Source organism: Schistocerca gregaria, chromosome 4 (genome assembly GCF_023897955.1).
Source record: "Schistocerca gregaria isolate iqSchGreg1 chromosome 4, iqSchGreg1.2, whole genome shotgun sequence".
NCBI classification, from domain to species: domain Eukaryota; kingdom Metazoa; phylum Arthropoda; class Insecta; order Orthoptera; family Acrididae; genus Schistocerca; species Schistocerca gregaria.
The window spans coordinates 272,984,370-273,006,965 of NC_064923.1; the positions used below are offsets into that span (position 1 = coordinate 272,984,370).

The 22,596-nt window shown below is 40.3% G+C and overlaps 1 protein-coding gene across 3 annotated transcripts in view; it reads left to right on the forward strand.

The window, feature by feature from the left end:
• LOC126365997 (uncharacterized) overlaps nucleotides 1-22,596 on the forward strand; it is a 119,126-nt gene that overhangs the window by 18,779 nt on the left and 77,751 nt on the right. For all 3 annotated transcript variants that reach the window (XM_050008820.1, XM_050008821.1, XM_050008822.1), the window contains exons 3-4: nucleotides 19,564-19,708; nucleotides 19,849-20,048. In XM_050008820.1, coding sequence (XP_049864777.1) covers nucleotides 19,564-19,708; nucleotides 19,849-20,048 — 345 coding nt within the window. The remainder of the gene's footprint in view (nucleotides 1-19,563; nucleotides 19,709-19,848; nucleotides 20,049-22,596) is intronic.

Consider the following 22,596-nt stretch of genomic DNA (forward strand, 5'->3'; position numbering starts at 1 on the left):
GAAAAATTTGGCACTGGGATGAAGAGTAAAAAACAAAGTAGGGTCCCAAAGCAGTGTCGCACACATAAAAGTGCAAATTGAGGGAAAAGAGGGAAAAGGATGAAAGTTGCAATGACCACTTAGAAAACAGAAGAACAGATAGGGAAACCACTGACCCACAGAACAGAAGGAATGAGACACGTAAAGGCAAGGAAGCCAAAGGAAGCAATTAACAGTGACTGGGGGATGTCTTAATATGTCTTAATGAGGAACAGAAACCATGAAAACACAAAGTGGAGGGCACACAAATGCAGAGGAAGACAACCTGATTGAATACTGATTTTTACTTCACCACCATTTTAGTATCCCTTGAGTGGGTGATTCACGCAAGAAAACACACGTGCCCAGGTAACCAAGAACAATAGAAATTTATTAATAATACAGAGTACACAATAACATTTGGTTCTGGATAGCACTGAAATGGTTTTGAAATTAAAAACATCTAAAGGGTTATCGTGATGCAGTGAAAGTTTCTCGCTAGTACCATAACAGTTCTTGAGGGTACTAGCTGAGTACTCTGACAGTTACCATATTGAAACATTGCCATAGGCAGAGTCTGTACGTGTGGCACTGGCAAAGTCTTAGGCTCTGACGAATGTGCACTGCTCTGAAAAATAAACTGAAGTTAACTCACACTGACTGGCAAGCTGCTGGGTATCATCCTGACAAGACTGTCTGGTGGAGGAATACTAGGAAGTTTATGATAGTATCATGTGGCCTGCAGAGGGAAGTTGGTACTGGCAGTGTCGCACCCCCAGAGACTACAGGGGCTGTTATATGCAAGATTGGCTGCAGTCTAGTTGCAAGGCCATGATGGGAGCAATCCACAGTGCTCTGTTGTGTGAGATGTGGCTGGATTGTGATGCACCTGCCATATGCCACAACAGTATTAACTTATCTGTACCGAGAACATAATATGTGTTGCAGCAACATTGTACAACAAAGCTAAGCTTAGTATTTAATTTTTACAAATGCATCAATAAAATTGTGTAGTGACTAGTTTTGTGTAATTTCAATATTCACAAAATGTTAAATGATTAGAGTCTTATTGACATATTATTTCAGTTTATTGTAATTGTGTAATGGCTGTGAACTAACCTCAACTCCATTTCCATGGCAGTAAACATTTGATTTTATTGTAAAGTGTTCACGAATCTGCACTCAAGTTCAAATAAATTTCTCTTTCAAATAATGTGAAACTGATCTTTTGTAAATAATTTTGATTGTGCTTGAGAGGTTCTTGAGTGTTGTGTTGGATGATATTGTGGAAACTGCACGATATTTCACTAAGGCATTTGCTCATCGTCTTAAGGTGCGACAGTGGGAATCTGCAGTGGCTCACCCTTGTATATGTTGGTTTGTTAGAAAAGAGTAGTTTCCAGGAGGCAGGTTTATAATATCATTCCAGCGGATGCTGACATCCAGAACCTCTTGCTGGAAAAAAAAGCTACTGATGCTGCATGTGCAGCACGGGAAAACCCAGCCACACGCTGTAGGCCCCAGTGTCTTCATCTTCAGAAGGTGTTGCTACATTGCCTCTGTCCAGACTTCAATTCCTCACCTGTGGGATCACATTGAATTCATTTCTACACACCCAACACTATCTCTGTGTTGCCAGTGGTAAGCTAAAATTCACTGTCCCTGTTGATGAAGTTTGCTTCAAGTATTTTGTCTGTTTCTTTATTGACAGAATCCCAGCAGGTGGCAGCAGGCAAGATCTTGGTCTCTTTATACTTTATGCCATGTCTTTTATCAAGAAGTGGTCAGCAACAGCAGATTTATCTGGCTGACATAGTCTCGTGTGCTGTTTATGTTCAGCACATATCTTTAACAGTGCAGTATGTCTGGCCATTGTATTATTTCCCTCACTGACACAGGATGTTGTATATTCCATGGTCTCATTAAACACAGATCATCTTTTATGGAACCCAGCATCATTTGCTCTTACGCCAGAGGGTATAAGACATATTTTATACAGTGTTTCTTCTAGAGTCTGTCAGCCTTGAAGGACACACCATAAGCCAAAGGAAGGAAGACCATCTTAGTGGAGATCTCCATATATTCTGACTATGCTTGATGTTGAATGTATGCTGGTTGAATGCCTGGAGATGGGTAAGTTCTACTTATCGGAGACAGCTCATGCTCTGTGTATGGAATGGGTGATAACAACTAGTAGCTCATATACATGGATCAGTCCGTGTCTGCTTGTGAAACACATTGTGACTAAAAGGGCCATCTTATTTTCTACAAATCACAAAATTCAGCTGAAAGAGGTCTCTACGTTTCTTCACTACCATTAGTGAACCAATTTCTGGGAGGAAGAGAGTTTAGATGTTCTACATGGAAAAAAAAAAAAAAAAAAAAAAAATCATTGTGGCCGTACGTGGCCATAACATGAAGGGATTACTTACACATTGTGGCTTCATTACAGCTTTTAAGAACTAAGTTGGAAAAGGACATCATACATCTCCTCAATCATATACTCAATCGGACTTACTTTTTTGTTTAAAAACCAATGTTTTGAACAAAATTTCGATTTTGCAATTGGCAGTCATCTGTCTTCCATAGTAGTTAACCATTTAATGGAAGATTTAGAGTATAAAGCACTTCAACCAACAGTCCTGAAACACAAATATCTTTGGAGGTACCTTTGTAGTATGAGTACATGACTTCACAATGCTTCCTTCATGTTTAGATCATCTAAACACTCTCAGTCCAAACGTTTATTTCACTATGGAAGTTGAGAAAAATTGAGATCTCCCTTTTTTAGTTGTCTTGGTTCATAGAAAAGAAGATAGTTCTTTGTGTCACAATGAAATGAACACACATGATCTGTATATCCAAACTGCTAATTGTTTTCATGATGCATCTCATCATGTTGTTTTATGGTCCCTTACCAAGTAACATTGTGCAATGTTAGCACACTGGACTCTCATTCGGGAGGACAACAGTTTAGATCCATGTCCAAACATCCTGATTTAAGTTTTCTGTGCTACACCTGAACTGTACGAGGCAAATGCTGGGATAGTTTCTTTAAAACAGCATGGCCAATTTCCTTCTTCGCCCTTGAAAAACTCTGAGCTTGTGCTCTGTCTCTAATATACTTCAATGTCTATGGAACATTAAACCCTAACCTTCCTTTCTGCTTCCTTCCTTCCTGCTTCCTTCCTTCCTTCCTTCCTTCCTTATGGTCACTTGTTCATAGAATGTGACTTATTGAGATTGCTGTTGTCACCTTGTGATATTAGCTATTCACGATTCTCTCTTGGACCTTATTGTACTGTGTGCTCAGTTGTCACTCTGTGGGTAACAAGTCATGTGGGTGTGTACTGGCCGACTCTTTGGCTTGAGAAACAATTATTCACCAACCATTTGCTTTAATAGTCCAAGGTGCAGATTTGCAGGCACAAATAAGACCTCACCTCACCTCACCTCACTCAGAGGTGGAATAATATCTGTGGTTCACAACTGCAGGAGTTAGGGCTCGACCAGTTCAGTTATGAGCTGCAGGGAATACCAAGTAGAGGCACTCAGCCAGCTATAAGATATATTCACATACAAAGCCTGCCACAATAACCCCAATACTGAAACCCAGCAGGATCTCTAGTACCTTCTCAAATCCTTAAGTCCATCCCAGATTCTTTCTCCTGAGTCCATCTGTCTCCTCACCCCTACCACTCCCTACACGCCTACCTTCTGCATTCTTGCTAAAGTCAATAAACCCAACCACTCAGGACACCACACTGTGGCCAGTTACTGTGCATCCACAGAGAGGATACTTGCTCTCATTAACTAACAGCTTCAGCCTATTACCCATAACCTACATTCATATTTGAAGGCATCACCTGTAAACAAATCCATGGTACAGCAATAGAAGCTCACATGACACCATCCTACACCAACACATTCATGGTCCATCTAGAGAAGTTCTTCACATTCACTCAACATCCCAAACACTTCACAAGGTTAGGATTAATTAATGACATCATTGTGACACGGACCAAGGGTGAGGACACTCTATCCACATTCCTCCAGAACCCCAACACCGTCTTCCCCATTTGCTTCATCTGGTTCTCCTCAACACAACAAGCCACCTTCCTCAATATTGACCTCCAGCTTGAGGATGGCTAAATCGCTATCTCCATCAACATGAAACTTACCAACCACCAACAATCCCTCCTCCTCCACAGCTGCCACCCATTCCATACAACCTTGCCACACATGGTCATTCCATCTATAATAATGAACAGTCCCTCTCTAAATAAGCAAAGGGCATCTCTGAGACCTTGAAAAACTAAAATTACCCTCCCAACCTTGTCCAGAAACAGATCTCCTGTGCCTTGTCTCTCTAGTTACGCATCACCTGTCAAATACCCAGTGTCCGGCCACAAAGGAATACTCCTCTCATTACTCACAACCACCCAGAACTGGAGAAACTGAATCACATTCTCTGCCAACACTTTGACTATACACTCCTGGAAATTGAAATAAGAACACCGTGAATTCATTGCCCAGGAAGGGGAAACTTTATTGACACATTCCTGGGGTCAGATACATCACATGATCACACTGACAGAACCACAGGCACATAGACACAGGCAACAGAACATGCACAATGTCGGCACTAGTACAGTGTATATCCACCTTTCGCAGCAATGCAGGCTGCTATTCTCCCATGGAGACGATCGTAGAGATGCTGGATGTAGTCCTGTGGAACGGCTTGCCATGCCATTTCCACCTGGTGCCTCAGTTGGACCAGCGTTCGTGCTGGACGTGCAGACCGTGTGAGACGACGCTTCATCCAGTCCCAAACATGCTCAATGGGGGACAGATCCGGAGATCTTGCTGGCCACGGTAGTTGACTTACACCTTCTAGAGCACGTTGGGTGGCACGGGATACTTGCGGACGTGCATTGTCCTGTTGGAACAGCAAGTTCCCTTGCCGGTCTAGGAATGGTAGAACGATGGGATGGATGACGGTTTGGATGTACCGTGCACTATTCAGTGTCCCCTCGACGATCACCAGAGGTGTACGGCCAGTGTAGGAGATCGCTCCCCACACCATGATGCCGGGTGTTGACCCTGTGTGCCTCGGTCGTATGCAGTCCTGATTGGGGCGCTCACCTGCACAGCGCCAAACATGCATACAACCATCATTGGCACCAAGGCAGAAGCGACTGTTCGCTGAAGACGACACGTCTCCATTCGTCCCTCCATTCACGCCTGTCGCGACACCACTGGAGGCGGTCTGCACGATGTTGGGGCATGAGCGGAAGACGGCCTAACGGTGTGCGGGACCGTAGCCCAGCTTCATGGAGATGGTTGCGAATGGTCCTCGCTGATACCCCAGGAGCAACAGTGTCCCTAATTTGCTGGGAAGTGGCAGTGCGGTCCCCTACGGCACTGCGTAGGATCCTACGGTCTTGGCGTGCATCCGTGCGTCGCTGCGGTCCGGTCCCAGGTCGACGGGCACGTGCACCTTCTGCCGACCACTGGCGACAACATCGATGTACTGTGGAGACCTCACGCCCTACGTGTTGAGCAATTCGGCGGTACATCCACCCGGCCTCCCGCATGCCCACTATACGCCCTCGCTCAAAGTCCGTCAACTGCACATACGGTTCACGTCCACGCTGTCGCGGCATGCTACCAGTGTTAAAGACTGTGATGGAGCTCCGTATGCCACGGCAAACTGGCTGACACTGATGGCAGCGGTGGACAAATGCTGCGCAGCTAGCGCCATTCGATGGCCAACACCGCGGTTCCTGGTGTGTCCGCTGTGCCGTGCGTGTGATCATTGCTTGTACAGCCCTCTCGCAGTGTCCGGAGCAAGTATGGTGGGTCTGACACACCGGTGTCAATGTGTTCTTTTTTCCATTTCCAGGAGTGTATTTTGTCATATCCTGAAATGAGGAAAATACCTCCCCACCGCTCCTACAGTAGTGTTCTGCCACCCAGCAAACCTACACATTATCCTTGCCCATCCCCATTCCATCCTTGCTCCCAGCCCCTTTCATCATGGCTCATATCACTGCAATAGACCTAAATGCAAAACCTGTCTTACATCCTCTCACTACCACCTACTCCAGTCCTGTCGCTGGCATTTCCTACCCCATCAAAGGTAGCTCCACATGTGAATGCAGCCCTGTGATCTACAAACTAAGTTGCAACCACTGTGCCACTTTCTATGTGGGCGTGACAACTAACTGGCTGTATGTCCACATGAATGGCCACTACCAAACAGTGGATTAGAGACAGCTGGACCATCCAGTTGCAAAACGTGCTGTCTAAAACAGTGTGCTTCACTATAATGACTGCTTCACAGCCTGCACCATCTTGTTTCTTCCCACGAACACCAGTTTTTCTGAATTGCACATGTAGGAACTGTCCCTACATCATCTTCTTTATTCCTGATTCCTGTAACTCCCTTGCTCTGATCCTTCGCTTGTCCCTGTCCTCCATGTACCTATCCTATTACCAGCTCCCACTCAAGTGCTACACATTCCTTCTATCCCACCAACACACCTACTACTATTTTTACCTTCTCTACTTCTCTCCTCCCCCCTCTTCTTTTCACCCCCACTCCCGACCACCTCACTTCACTCAGCACAGCCTCCAAACTCTGCACCTAGCAGGCCACTCTGTCCCCACCACACGCCTGCACTTTCCCAAAGGCAATACATAGTCTTAACCCTGCCTACCCTGCTTTCCCTTCTCCTCCCTGCCCCATGCCACTTCCTTTCTCTCATCAACCATTCCAGCAGATTGCTACTCTATTCAGATACAGTTGAAGTTTGCAGTTGAGCCCCCGCATCCGAAGGCTGTGGCCTTGTATACATGTAAGTTGTGCTTTGTGTGTGTGTGTGTGTGTGTGTGTGTGTGTGTGTGTGTGTGTGTGTGTGTGTGTGTTTTTTTTTCTGTTTAGGAAGAAGGGCTTTTTTGGTCCAGAAGCTTAAATGTTTAGCAGTGTGTTTATGCACCTTCCATTGTTTGAAAGACTCATATTGTATGACTTCAGGCAAACAATAGTGGCATGTTAGGACCAAACCTAGACATTAATAGTCATACACCAAATAAAACAGACTGTGTAAAATTCCTAAGGTGCCACTAGATAATAGTTAAAATGGACTCAACAAACAGGTAAAATAATTAAAAACCTCAGTTCAGCATGTTAGAGGCATCTTTCATTGAGTTGATCTAAAGATAAGAGTAGTGTTAATTTATTATACACATTTTTGCTCCCTGGTGTCTTATGCAGTTATCTTGGGGAGCTTCCTCTTCTTTCAATAGGTTAAGCCTTGTCTCTGCAACCACAGCTTCCTCTCTACGGCAGTCCTCTTCATCTTCCTATATGATGAACATCTTTTCTAATTGATCATGTTTTTTTAAATTGGATTTCTCCATCACCCACTTCTTGGGCTCTGTGCCTAAAATAAAAATAAAATGTGTCGTCAGCAGAATTGATCAATGAGAGTGCACATATGACCACTACCACCAGCAGGTGCAATCAGTCAGGCTTCTGGTGATAGGAGTCATGTGTACATGAGATGTATTTGCTTGTGTGAATGTGTGTATGTTTTTCTGTACTGAAGAAGGCTTTGGCCGAAAGCTATAATGTGTAACAATGTTTTTGTTGTGCCTGACTGCAACACAGCAGGTCATCTTTACGATGAGTAACAACCTAGCCTTTTCCTTATATTATTGATATTCCAACCAGGAGTTTCCATTGTTTGCAATAGTCATGAAGTTTTAGTAAACACCTCATAAAAATAAATTACATTATTGTTTCAATGAAAATAACCAATTGTTGAAAAAATAATATAATTGAATGGATAAAAAACCTACTGACCAAGCAGTGGCAGGAGGACACACATGTAAAGCTACAGAAATTTGCAAGAATTTGGAACCAGTGGTTCTGTCTTCTGGCAGAAGTGCTGAAAGCGAAGGAAGAGCAGAGATGGAGAGGCTGGTGAGGGTTAGGAAATAGGGAGAGTTTGGAAAAATCACCCAGAACCCCAGGTCCTAGGAGACATACCGGATGGGATGAGAAGGAAAATCTGACTATTGTTGACTGCACTGGATGAGGTTTGAAAACCTGAGAATTTAACGGTGGAAGATATCCAATACACAAGACAGAGATGACTGACTAAACATCATGCATTATTAATAAGGGCACAAATGTAAGTGATCTGTATTTGGTAGAGTTGTGTGTGTGGGGGGGGGGGAGGGGGGGGGGGATGAACAGACAGGTCAGAAAATAAAGATGTAAAACAAAATAAAAAGGAGTGAAGAAAGGAATACAGAGACCAAAGAAATTAAGGTCAGCTCAGTAGTGAGAACCAAGGACTTGTTGTAATGTCAGTTTCCACCTGTGAACTTCTGAGAAACTGGTATCTGGAGAAAGAATCCAGATGGGATGTGGGGTGAAACAAGGTCATAACTGTCATGTTGTAGAGCATGCTGTGTAATAGGATATTGTGTGTTGCCAGTATACACCCTCTGCCTATACCCATTATCTACCAAGTTATCAGTTAGGATGAATGGACATAGCTAGAGGGTATATACTGGCAACACACAATATCCCATTTGCTGAATATGCTGTACAATGCGATAGTTGTGAACTCGGCACTTGTTCCACCACACATATCTGGATTCTCCCTCCGGGCACCAGTCTCTCAGAACTGTGCATGTGGGAACTGACACTACATGCTTGGTACTCGCCACCCACCTGCCCTTAACTTATGTTTATCTTTTTGGTCTTGGTGTTCCTTTCTTCATTCCCTTCTAGTTTTCTATGTCTTTTATTGACTGACTTTTCTGATTTCTCCACCCCCCACTCCCTCTCCCACTCTCTTCTTACACATACAACGCACTTAGCTTTCCACTCTTATTAACTTCTGCACAGTGCTGCGTCAGTAATATCTGTCTTGCTTATTGCCCTGTCTTCCACCTATATGCTTACAGGTTTTCAAATCTCATCCAGTCCAGTCCCTAACAGTTAGTCTCTCCTCCTCATCCTGTCCAGTAAGTCTTCCCTGACCCAGGATTCTGGGTGACTTTTCCAAGCTCTCCCCATTTCTTAAACCTCACCAATCCTTTTCCTTCACCCCTCCTCCTTGCCCTTCAACCCTTTTGTTAGAAGAAAGAGCTATGGTCTCCAAAAGCTTGCAGATTTCCGTATCTTAATATGTGCGTTCTCTTGCCGCTGGCCGACCGGGGTGGCCAAGCGGTTCTAGGTGTTACAGTTTGTTTCAATATTTAATAATCCTTAGGTTAGTTAGGTTTAAGTAGTTCTAAGTTCTAGGGGACTGATGACCTCAGAAGTTAAGTCCTATAGTGCTCAGAGCCAGTTGAACCATCTCCTGCGGCCACTCGGTGCGTAGATTATTCACCTATCCAATCATGTTGTAATTGTTTGTTTGTTAGCAGATACGTATCTGTATCCATAATAAACATCGAAATACCATGCCACAGGGGGAGGGGGGGGGGGGGGTTGGGAGAGGAAGGGGGGGGGGGGGGTTGAAGAAGAAGAAGTAGTAGTAGTAGTAGTAGTAGTGTATCCCGATGATAAAGTGGAGTATCGTGTGTTAATTCATTTTCAGCAGCACTGCAAATTTAGCAGCTGAGTCAGGATAATACAGGTGGCTAAAGAAGTCATCATCTGATCAGTTGCAACATTTCTGTTTCTGAAAGCATATTATTGTGTGAGACTCCATTATGGCAACAGTTTGCACCATTTTGTTTTGGTTCCTTTGCCAGCAAACAGTGGTAATGTGACTAAAGGATTTCACTGTGTGCCAAGATGACAGAGATTTATGAATAGACCAACAATAATTTAATTGGGTAACTTTGTTATTATAAGGTGGCAATTAAAACTTTGTGACTACCACTCATAAATCTTGCAAAAGCTTTTATAAGGGTCCAGGAATTCTTTCACTCATTTCTCAGTACTTTTACTCTCTAATGGTGTCTTTTGCTTACAGAATCAGTTTCCATTGAGCTATAATTGACACAATGGCAATACAAGACACAAAAATAATTTTTATGTAGAATTTGTCTGTGGTTGAAAATAGAGTTGTTTACTCTGGTGGGAAGATAATCATAATGCTCGCACCTACTTTAAAACAAGAAGTGGGGATCCCCACCAATACAAAATAAAATTAAAAACATACCTCACTAACTGCTCTTTCTTCAAAATATCTGAGTATTTAGATTCAAGAATTAAAATGTTTTAGTGTGGCAAGTAGCAGTGTTCATTGTAAAGCTGCATGTGTGTGCTAATGTATTGTAAACAGGACTTTGAAAAGTACCACTGCAACTAAGAAAATGTTACACTCCGAGCAGCAGACAAATGCAGCTTTTGAGTATAACTGAAGAAGAAGCAGTTTTTTTTTCTGTACATGATTAAATTATGCTGGCATAAGCATGATTAATAATATGCCGTATAAAAGTAGTTTGGTGTTACTATAGTGTACATACTACTTTTCTGTATTTCTGCTAATGTATACTTTCACTCATTCCACATCTGTGGTGGTTCTACTTTTTGATGGGAACTACAAAACCCTGTGAATGAATGAATCAAGAACTTGACAGAGTATTCTGCAGTTGCAAACAATGTGAAGGATGCTATTCTCCACCCTGTAGGGTCTCCACAGTGCATTTTGGTTAATTATTATTTGTGATTACGGTTGCTTTGTGATGATGAGGTTGTTGTAAAAATACTGCTTCCAAATCAAATACTACTTTTTGTGCAGCTGCTCAATATCTGTTATCCCCCTGCCCTCCTTTTTACACAGGGTCTGCTTTTGTCCAGTTAAAGAGATCCTAAGTGTGAAACAACAGTGGAACTGGACATCTATTAATGCTTCAAAGGTGTTTTTTCATTTGGTTTCAAAATAGAGAAAATTCTGTTGATTTTGTATTGTGATTTCGTGTGTAATGGTACATTCATAGGTTCAGTTGTGCTCCCATGACCAATTTCAAACCAAGTAGTTTGGATATTGCTCTTCCCTATCTTTCTTGCCCACAACTTGTCTCTGCTTATTAGTAGCATACTAATGTAGACCACTTTGCTACTGCTGTTAGGAGGTTGATCATCTGTGTTTCTGCTGAAGTACATAGATTAACCTCATCCAATCACATAAGATGATTTTATATAAAGCTTAAACCATGCTGCTTTTAATGGCAAACCCACATGTGGTTAAATTGAGTGTTGATGAAAGTTGATTGAGTGCTAAATAAAACCATATTGAATTTGAGATGTCACCTCCAAATCTGCCTCACTTCATTGGAATTTGTTCTTGTTAGTATTCTTTTGTTGCTGCCTCAGATGTAGATGTGTTTTAATTTGCATCATTGTGAGTGAGAGTTTGTTGGTAATTGAAATATTTATGTTATAAATCTGCAGAACTTTAATAAACCACCTTTGTTGAATGGAACCAAATACTCTTTTTTGTAATCAGTGTAGGCTGTAAATATGTTACATTTTATCTGCTGCTTACTCTACTATGATGTAGTCTGTCATGGGTTGTTCTTTCCAATCTTGAGATTTCTTCAGATAGTGTCTCTTCTTCTGCTGTTACTTTAATTTGCTTCAGAGGTCTGTACATAATTTTTCTTTTACATGATGTGAACACTTCATGCCTATTGCACAGGCATGTGATGGGGTGGTATTTGAATGGGTCACTTGTATTTAACATATAACTGATTATTATTTTTTTTTATTATCATGTAAAATTTTCTATGTTTGAAGTGAAATGTAAAAATATCTGTAAGCAATCTTTTATTTTATTTTTGTAAACTGTTTATATCATAATATGGATATAGTTAAAATTAATTTGATATAACTGCAGATCATATGTTTGATTCCATCCTGAAAGGAGAACTTTGTTTCATAACTACTGTAATTAAAACACCATGAGGGTGTTATCCATTTTCATTTGGAATTCTTCGGTCATATTAAAATGTGAGATAGAGCTCCCTCCCTTCAGTCAGTGTAGTAGACTGAGTTCGTGTCTTTGTGATGTGCATCATTACGAAGAGTGGTTGTGAATCATACTGTTGTGTTATGGATTGTGGTAAAAGCGAACATTGTGACATAGCCTAGGCATTTCAAATAGTGCCATAGGTGCTGTAGACTTCAACATTCCCCTGTGGCAGATGGCTAAACATCGACAGTGTGCTCATTCACTCCCTGGTGAATTGTGGAAAGGTAAGAGGTTCATCACAGGTCACTGATCTAGAGTCTAATAATAAGAAATAAGTGCTGCTGATGGTGGAAAACTGTTGATAAAAATTTGTTATGTTGTCAGATTGTGAAATGAGTATCAATTGGCCAAGCAGCACCAGGCTAACACACATGAGCAACATCAAAAGTGGAAGCAATTGAAAACAGAACTGTTGGTTTGTCATTAGTTTGTGCTCTTGTACAGTACAAGTCTTCAGAAATATTTTTATTTTTTCCTAATTTTTTTGTTTCCATTTTAACTTTTTTTATAGCTAAAACTAGTCACCTTAGTACATGTGCAGAGTTCCTTCTTTCATTTCCAGAGGATAGCTCAAATGTGATATTTTATTCTCTTCCTTAATTTGGAGCTATGAAAAGTAGTTTCTAGTTTGGAAACAATAATTTAGTTACACTGTTAGTGAACAGTAGGTGCTATTTCATTTTATTTATCCTTACTTCTTGATGAACTTTGTGAAAATTTTTGTGTGATACTTTACTTCTTTTCTGCTTATTACTAAACACAAAATTTAGTTTTTCTTTACTACGGGTTAAAATGAATTTTTAGCATAAGTGAGGTCAGATAGATGGTGAAAGCTAAGTACAAATTGAAGATCATGTTTACAGCTCTATAATTCAGAGCAACTGGACAGCAGAAGATATCAAAATGACTACCTTCACTGCTCACTCTTATAATAAACAATTTGCCATTGATTATTATTGTATGACTGTTTTTGACCTGAATTGTGTCCTTACATTGTGACAGGTTTCATTAAAACCAATCACAGGTTTCATTAAAATCAATCAGTTCATTGGCAAAGGATGACTGGTTTACTGCAGATTTGTTCATGCACTTTGCCATATGTGAAAACGCTGGAACAATTGTACTTTGGACTAATTGCGGTCTGTTATGTGAATAAATTAAATTGTTTCCAAAGTATTGCTGGTTGAAGGAAAGTGTGTCCCAGACAAGTTCAGTGTGTAACAGAATATAGATGTTAGAGTGAAGATGAGTATTTCAAGAGGACTGAAATGTATGTGGATTATCGAGAACACTAGGATGCTACCGGAAAATCTTGGGTGGAATACAAGCAATGGAATAACTGGAGACAAACACTCATTGTATAGCTGATATGTTGAGCAGGAGACATGCACCTAAATGAATTCCAAATCTTGTGTCTGTATCTATGCACCACTAAACACCTCAAATATACAGTGAGTGATTATCTTAACTCTTTCCATTGTTTAGTACTTGAGAACAAGCTGACCATCTTATGGCTCTGTTTGGGTTCTGCTGGGTCAGGGAAGAATGTTTCTGGTTCTGTGTTCTTGGAGTACTAGTATACACCATGATTGCAACAAAAACCATCTAAATTCCTCATCAACCTCTCATAGCCGACTACTCCTGTCTTGCTGATATATTACACCTACCTCACTCTCAGACACCCTCTCCAGAAGCAGAGCACATTCTCTCCCATTTACATTTAAGACTCCCCCCCCCCCCCCCCAAAAAAAAAAAAAACAAAAACAAAAAAAAGAAATGGCATGCCAAAATCTCCAGTATGAAAGATACAATCACACTAAATGAAGGCAGCCTCCGAATAAATTATAATTATGTAGTCTCATGAACCATGAGAGGGGTTACCGGCCCTCATCAGGTGCCTCCCCAGGAGGTGGATAGAGGAACACTCATCAGATATCGTGGATATCGTGGAAATAAAATACCTGCGGCAGACCAAAACCAATAACTGCTGTCTTACAAAGAGAGAGAGAGAGAGAGAGAGAGAGAGAGAGAGAGAGAGAGAGAGGAGAGCCCTCGAAGGCTAAGGGAGAGAACCTCAACAGAAAACTCCTGTGAGCTCGATTGCAGTCACGGGAGCAGCCCTCCCATCGAGCTGGGGTGTATGGCCTGATAAGCTGTTAACCTGAAATCGGCATATCACAGAAAGTGCAACAGAGAATACCAATGATTGGACAGATTTAAAGATGATAACCTTGGCAATGAAAAAAGGTGACATGAATAGCGTTCTGGAACATGAGAAAAATGTGTCCAACAGGTAAACAAATGGAAGTGGTACAAGAAATGGAAAGACACCAATTAAAAATTTTAGGATCAAGTGAAACAAGAATAATGGTATTTGGAGAAAGAAGAATAAAGGAAGGGCATATCTTCCCAATTACAGAAAGAATCATTCACTCACTTCGCAGTGAGAGTAAGACCAGTGACCATTGTACAATGTTATGCACCAACAGAAGTGTCTGAGGGTGGAGAGAAAGACACGTTTTGTCGCAAACTCCAAGAAACATCACAAAAGCTTCGAAAAAAAGATATCCTCCTGTTGATTGGTGACTTTGATGCAAAAACTGGGAATGACAACCACAAAATGAGCAGATTATCAGGTAACGTGGGTTGGGCACCTAAAATAACAGAGGAGAACATCTAATAGACTTGTGCGGCATGTTTAACCTGATTGTGGAAGGTTCCATTTACTGCCATAAACGGTGTCTCTAAGTGTCATGGGTTTCGCCAGACAGCAGAACAGAGAATCAGATAGACCACTTCGCAATTAGCAGGAAGTGGCAAAGATCACTCCTAGTTGTCGGGAATTAAAGAGGAGCAGTTGATGGTAGTGAACACCACCTTATGCTAGCAACAGTCCTTCTAAAAATAACTGCACAGAAGAGACATTGCTGGCAGAAGTGGATTAAGTTTAATTTTGGAAAGTTGGGCAATACAAAAATCCAAGAGGAGTTCTTGATCCAACTAAGAAAGCGTTTTGAAGTGCCTAGCAGAGCAATCAAATAGAATGACATTGAGGGTCAATAGAATGTAGTGAACATGATCTGTGCCCAGAGTGCTGAAGAAATTCTTGGAACAAAGGGCCATAGCAGACAAGATTGGATCTTTGACCATACTTGGGATTCAACACAGCTGAGGAGGAAGGCAAAACTCTGGCTAAGTTGCTCACAGAGAAGATAAGTAAAAGAAGAAATCCAGCAGGAATGCTGCATATTAAGTAGGATGGTAAAGAGGGTTTTCAGAAAAGATAAGAGAACCTTCATCAATAATCTCGCAGCTAAGGCAGAGGCAGCAGCTAACTGAGGCAATAACAAGACACTATATAACATCACAAGGTGATATCAGGTGTTCCCCAGGGAAGCGTCCTGGGACCTCTACTGTTCCTGATCTATATAAATGACCTGGGTGGCAATCTGAGCAGTTCTCTTAGACTGTTCGCAGATGATGCTGTAATTTACCGTCTAGTAAGGACATCCGAAGACCAGTATCAGCTGCAAAGCGATTTAGAAAAGATTGCTGTATGGTGTGTCAGGTGGCAGTTGACGCTAAATAACGAAAAGTGTGAGATGATCCACATGAGTTCCAAAAGAACTCCGTTGGAATACGATTACTCGATAAATAGTACAATTCTCAAGGCTGTCAATTCAACTAAGTACCTGGGTGTTAAAATTACGAACAACTTCAGTTGGAAGGACCACATAGATAATATTGTCGGGAAGGCGAGCCAAAGGTTGCGTTTCATTGGCAGGACACTTAGAAGATGCAACAAGTCCACTAAAGAGACAGCTTACACTACACTCGTTCGTCCTCTGTTAGAATATTGCTGCGCGGTGTGGGATCCTTACCAGGTGGGATTGACGGAGGACATCGAGAGGGTGCAAAGAAGGGCAGCTCGTTTTGTATTATCGCGTTATAGAGGAGAGAGTGTGGCAGATATGATACACGAGTTGGGATGGAAGTCATTACAGCATAGACGTTTTTCGTCGCGGCGAGAGCTTTTTACGAAATTTCAGTCACCAACTTTCTCTTCCGAATGCGAAAATATTTTGTTGAGCCCAACCTACATAGGTAGGAATGATCATCAAAATAAAATAAGAGAAATCAGAGCTCGAACAGAAAGGTTTAGGTGTTCGTTTTTCCCGCTCGCTGTTCGGTAGTGGAATAGTAGAGAGATAGTATGATTGTGGTTCGATGAACCCTCTGCCAAGCACTTAAATGTGAATTGCAGAGTAGTCATGTAGATGTAGACAAGGAAACTGTCAAATAAGAAATTTGGTGTTGATGTACCAATCAAGGACAAGCAAGGAAAACTACTCAGAAATCGAGAAGACCAAGTGCAGAGGTGCAGACAACATTTTGAGAGCATTCTGGACTGTGAAACTACAGATGACAATGTGGCTCAGCTGAATGTGGACAGGGAAGGACTCCCACAAGATATGTCAATTAAAATAGAACAGCCATCCAAAGAAGAAATCCCTAAAGCAGCCCAAGGTTGCTCTTGCACTAACCAAATAAACCCCTTGAGAATAGTAACTGAACATTCATACCAGTCACCACTTCACATGCTGTTTGTAGACTTTGAAAAGGTCTTCAACAATACAATTATAACAAAAATATGGAGCTCACAGCAAACTTTTGTAATTCCCAAGAAAAATTGCTCTTTTCAAATGCATGTATGAAAACTACAAGTTACAGGTTCAACAACGTCTGCTTTGAGAGCCAATAGCAGTGAAAACAGGAGCTAAGCAAAGGTGCATGCTCTCACTGATACTATCTAACATAGTACTGAATCTTGTAATGACACTAGCAACGGATAAAGTGAGAGGAATAAAATGGAGCTAGAGAACACATTTAGGAGACCTATATTTCCCAGATGACCTTTGCCTTCTATCCCACAGCCTCAGTGAATGAAAGAGAAACTAGAACATTTTAAATCTGCAATGAAGAACACCAGTTTGAAAATTAATGTCTTAAAAGCAAAAGATATGTGGACAAATGATAACAGTACTGCAGAGTTTAAGCTTGAGAGCCAGGTAATTGAAAGGGTGGATAAGTGTTGCTACCTTGGAAGTGTGATTACACCATATGGTGGTGCAACAAACGACATTAACAGCTACGTCAACAAAACCAAAGGCACTTTTACAACCGTTCGCTCTATCTGTGGATCGAAGGAAATAACAATGGGGACCAAATTGTGCATCTTTGAAAATAATGTAAAATCTGTGCGTCTATATGCATGTGAAACATGGAAAGTGACAAAGCAGCTAACCCATAAACTGCAGACACTCAACAACAGATGTCTGAGAAATATCCTGGTGGTATGGTGGCCAAATGTCATCTCTAATGAAACACTCTGAGAAAGAACCAGCTAGAAGCCAATTGAGCTGCAAACAAGAAACAGGAAGTGGAGATGGTTAGGACACACACTTGGAGGCCAAATGAACATATTGTGAAGAAAGCACTTGATTGGATCCCACAGGGACGACAGAGATGAGGCAGGCCCAAAACGACGTGGAGATGATCAGTTGAAGCAGAACATCAAGAGCAAGGAATAAGATGGGAAGAAGTGAAAATGCTAGCAGAAGAGAGAACAAAATGCCAACCCTTGTTTGCAGCCCTATGCCACACAAGGAGTTAAAGGAATTAATAATAAATAACATAATAATGAATCATGCAGACTGTGTTAAGGGCAATCAGTGTAACACTGGTGTGGTGACTTGTACGTATTTGCCAAATGAGTTATGGCGATTTTAAAAATGTACTGGAAAGCATAGCTGTGTGATGTGAAGTGAATCTAATATTTTCTCAGAGTTGTAAGATGTGGTTCCATAAAAATGTATGCAAAAGTGAGAAGTATTTGACTAGCATGGTTTCAAACTCTATTACGGTCAATAAATGGCATGATTCTTCACTTGCCCAACCACACAAATACATTGCTTTAAGTAGTGTATGTGTATATTAAATCATTTTTGAGAACACCATATCTTGTTCTCAGATACTTTATTATATTTTTTGTTATTATTATTAACTTGATTGACCACATTAGACCACTTGAGTCATTCCATGTTCATTTTCTCTTTGAAGATTAGACCATTTGCTTCTTGCACTGAGCCCAGTACTTTTTCATTCATTACGAATGCAGTTTTCTTTATTTGTCTGAAATCCTTACCAGTCTTCTGTGTGTCATTTCTGCTGAAAGTTTATGATTCAGAAGGAGAGTGTTAATTTTGTTTTTGTTCTCTGCATCAGTAATTCTAAGTCCGACTGCTTCAAGATCTTGCTGAATTTCTTTGACCGACTGTCCTCCTCTCTTCTTTCCGAGACTTCTTATCATCAGTTGTTTTGAAATCCTTTTGTCAGGCATTCTTAAGACATGAAAGAAATATGAGATTCTTTTCTTCCTTGTTGTGCTATTGATTGGGTCAATCTCACAATATATAGTTTCGTTAGGGAGGATTCTCCAGACTCCATCAACCTGGTATTTTTTATTGATGCATGTTCTGATAATTCTTCATTCAGTCTTGAGGAGTTGGTTGGTTCTTCTTTCATTTTTAATTTGGAAGAGAGTTTCTCAAGCATAAGTTGATTCCGGGAGAATTACAGTTTTGTAATGTTGGATCTTAGTGTCTACTGACAGGCATTTCTTATTATATGTTAACCAGGTTCGACATTTTTTTTTTCATTTTGTTGTTTCTATTTATACGTTCTCACCTAAGTTGTGCAAAATAATTTCTCCAAGATATTTAAATAGAAGAACTATGTTAATTGCCTGATCATTTATGAATATTTTATCTATGCAAAGAGGTTTCATGGGCATGATTTCTGTTATCTCAAAGGATATTTCTGATCCTGTTTTTGAAGCAATTTTCCAGAGACTTGTGATCTGAACGTGAACTTCTTCCGTTTCGAGGGCGAAGAGAACTAAATCGCCAGCAAACCCAAGGCATTTTGCTCTTAATGCTGGTTTTCCTCCAATTTTAATTTTACATGGATTTTCTTTTTGCTAGATTGTCATGATGTAATCAATAACCACACTGAAAAGCAAAGAGGTCAATCCATCATCTTGTCTGAGTCCTATTTTTATTGTGAAAGCTTTGGACATTTCTCTTCTAACTTAACCTTTGAATTTGTGTTAGTTAAAGTTAGCTGAATGAGTCTTATCAGTTTGGGATGGAGGCCATATGATCTAAGAATTTTTAGAAATGGGAGTCTATGAGCACTATCATATGCTTTTTTTTATGTCTATGAATGAGATGAATAACTGTTTCTGTACTTCTTTGTTATAATATTAACCACATGGTAATTTATAGGTTTGATAATTAAGACTAATTTTTATAATTTCATCCACTTATTTTTATTTCCGATGAAGCATATCAGTTGGCCATGGAATTCTTGTGTCTGCAATAACTGAGAAACCATGAGTGGGTAGTCTTCTTATGGAATATGAAAAACTGTCTATTCTGAAACATTTATGTGTTGTTATTTTAAATTTTTTCTCTAGGAAATACGTGATGTAGACCAAACATGTATTATATCGCAAAGAAAAAGAGAGAAAAAGAGACCATTTTCACCAGATATTATAATCCCAAGGAAGAAGATTATGAAAAAGAAAATAACAAAGAAACCTAAAAAGTGTTCTTTTGTAGGTCAGTTGCATTTAATTTTAAATATACTGCTGAAAATACTGCACTGTTCTTAACAGATACATATTACAACAGAAAGTCTTTTATTAATATTTGTTGTTTATATTGTTGAGTAATAAAGTAGCACTTCTTTTTCTTTGCAGATGATGATATTCAAGAAAAGAAATTTTCCTGTGAAAAATGCCGTTCACCATATGTTGTAAATCCATTGCGTTCTCATCCTGCCACTCATAAGCAACGTGCACCTCGAAGGGTCTTTGATCCTTCCACTCAGAAGATTATGTTGCTGTGCAATGCATGTGGCCTTACAGCACGTAGAATTAACAAGAAATCTGAGCAAAAGGTAACAAGAAAGATTGTGTTTGCTCGATCATATGGTACTGATTACAGTTACTAGAATATACAGGGGATGTAAAGGGCAGATTCACTCTAAGCGGTGATGTTACCACTGACCTTCTTGCCTCACTGCACTGCATAAAAGCTGGTAGGTGCACCACACATACACATGAACCACTCATACACAATTGTCAATACAATTGAGAGTTTTCATGTTGTGGTATATTATTATTAACTTGTTTATTACTTAAATAAATAAAAAAAATCCCACCTGAAAAGTTTTTCACTGTATAAAACTTTAAGAAATATCTAAAAGATAGTTTGTTTTCTAAAATTTATCTAGGCCCTTTTTCTGTGGTCAGTGAAATGCGGGATTCTTCTTTTAATATCAGATGCACTAGGATGAAAATATTGCAGTAAGTACATGATAAAACATAACATTTTATAAGATATACAATGTAAGTCACAGCCCTTGCAGTAGCTTCAGATAACCAATTAGTATATTGTCATTTCATAACCGCTTTTTGCTGACAGTCAGAAAAAGATGCCTCAACCACATTTTCTTAATGTTTTAAGTAACTCAATGTTACACTAAAACATATTGTCTCATTTGCAGCATTGTTTGTTTTCATAGTTAATATTTTCTCCACTAGTTGTTTCTTTCATTAGTTGGCAATATGTTGACTGTGAAATCTCCTCCACACCATTACATTTTTTAACCTGATTTTTTCTCTCATTATAGGCTCATTGCTACCCTTTAAATCACTCTGGAGACTGGGAAATGTAGAGGTGGGATAACATCAGGCTTCAATTTTTTGTATTGGAGGAAGATTCAACAGTTAACTTTTCAAAACCTCTTCATTAACCAATTTAGCAAAATGTTTTGGGCACACACAAACAATAGCAACTGAAAATGAATCAGTATGTTTACAAGCACTTATTCATTTCTGGTTCATGTCATTGTTCTTTGGAAATAGATGAATCTTAATTTCCCAAGTTTTCTGTGCCTTTAATGATTAGTATGTACTGCAATCACATACAAACCACTATATTTCATTGGAAATGATTCAAAATATTCTCTCAGAACACCTCAGTAGACTCGTAGCTGTTGTGTAACTCGGCAATTAATCATCAGTCTTTGGAAAGAACTCACACTTGCATAAACAACCTTGTATTCATCAAATATTCAATGACAGTACAGTAGGTTACTGCAGTGCCGGGCTACTGAATGATGGCAAGGTTGGCTGTAGAGTCAATGTTGCATCTTGCTACTGCATACATTCACTATGTTCCCTACCATTTATTCTAGTAACTGTTGTATTGACCTGTCTGAGACCAGAGATACAGCAAAGACAGCTATGAACTAAAGTAAAACAGAAGATGCGTATTTGGTTCTTATGTAATAAATCATACATATTTGTAAATACTTTAGGAGTAAAGGATACCACTCACCAAAAAGTACCCTGACGGAAAAAAAATCATCACCAACAAGTAGTTGTGTGATATAATGAAAGCTGGTAGGTGTGTTTCTACATCTTAAAGAAGATGTCTATTCAAATTTTGTGGCAGTTGTGTAAGAGTGGTGCTAGTAGCACCACTATGATTATGCAAATCAGGTTTGCTTTAAATACATGCTGTAGCAGTCATTGGACACTGTGAGTTGATATTAGTCAAAAATGTCTTTAAGGTGACAAAGACACCACTATCAACAGCTCCCTGAGTCTTAACGAGGTCAGGTGATACAGCTACAAGAAGCTAGATGTTCCTTCTGTGATATTTCAGAAATACTGTCAGGAATATAACCCTGTTAATGATTGCTGGCAGCAGTGGTTATGAGAATGTACGGTTGCAAGAAGTCCAGTCTCCAGACAGCCACATGACATTAGCGAGAGGGAATACCATCATGTTCAGTGTATGGCTCTGGTACTTCATTCTGCATCTGCCACAGCAATTTGCGTAGCAATTGGCATCACAGTGACAGAGCGAACTGTTACATATTGGTTGCTTCTAGGATAGCCCCAAGCCAGATGCCATGTAGCTTCCATTCCATCAGCCCTAAACCACCACCATTTGTAACTTCAGTGGTGTCAAGTGAGAGGCCATTAGAGAGTAGGGTGATGGAAGCTGATTCTGCCTCGGTGCCAGTGATGGCTGTGTGTTGGAGACACACTGCACCTGCAGATGGAGTTATAGTCTGGGTGCAATTTCAGATGACAGCAGGAGCACTCTTGTGGTTATCCCAGGCACCCTGAGTGAAAATTTGTATGTTAGTCTGGTGATTTGACCTGATGTTCTGCCATTCACGAATAGCATCACAGGTGGTGTTTCCCAACAACTTAATGCTCAAGCACACCACTTTTTTAACACAACATGCTCTACAGAGTGTTGACTTGTTGCCTTAGCCTGCTTGATAATCAGATCTGACTCCAATCAAGCACATGTAGGACATCATTGGATGACAACACCAGCATTATCCACAAACAATATTAACTGAGCTTGTATTGACCGACCAAGTTCAACAGGCATGGAACTCCGTCCCACAAAGTGACACCATA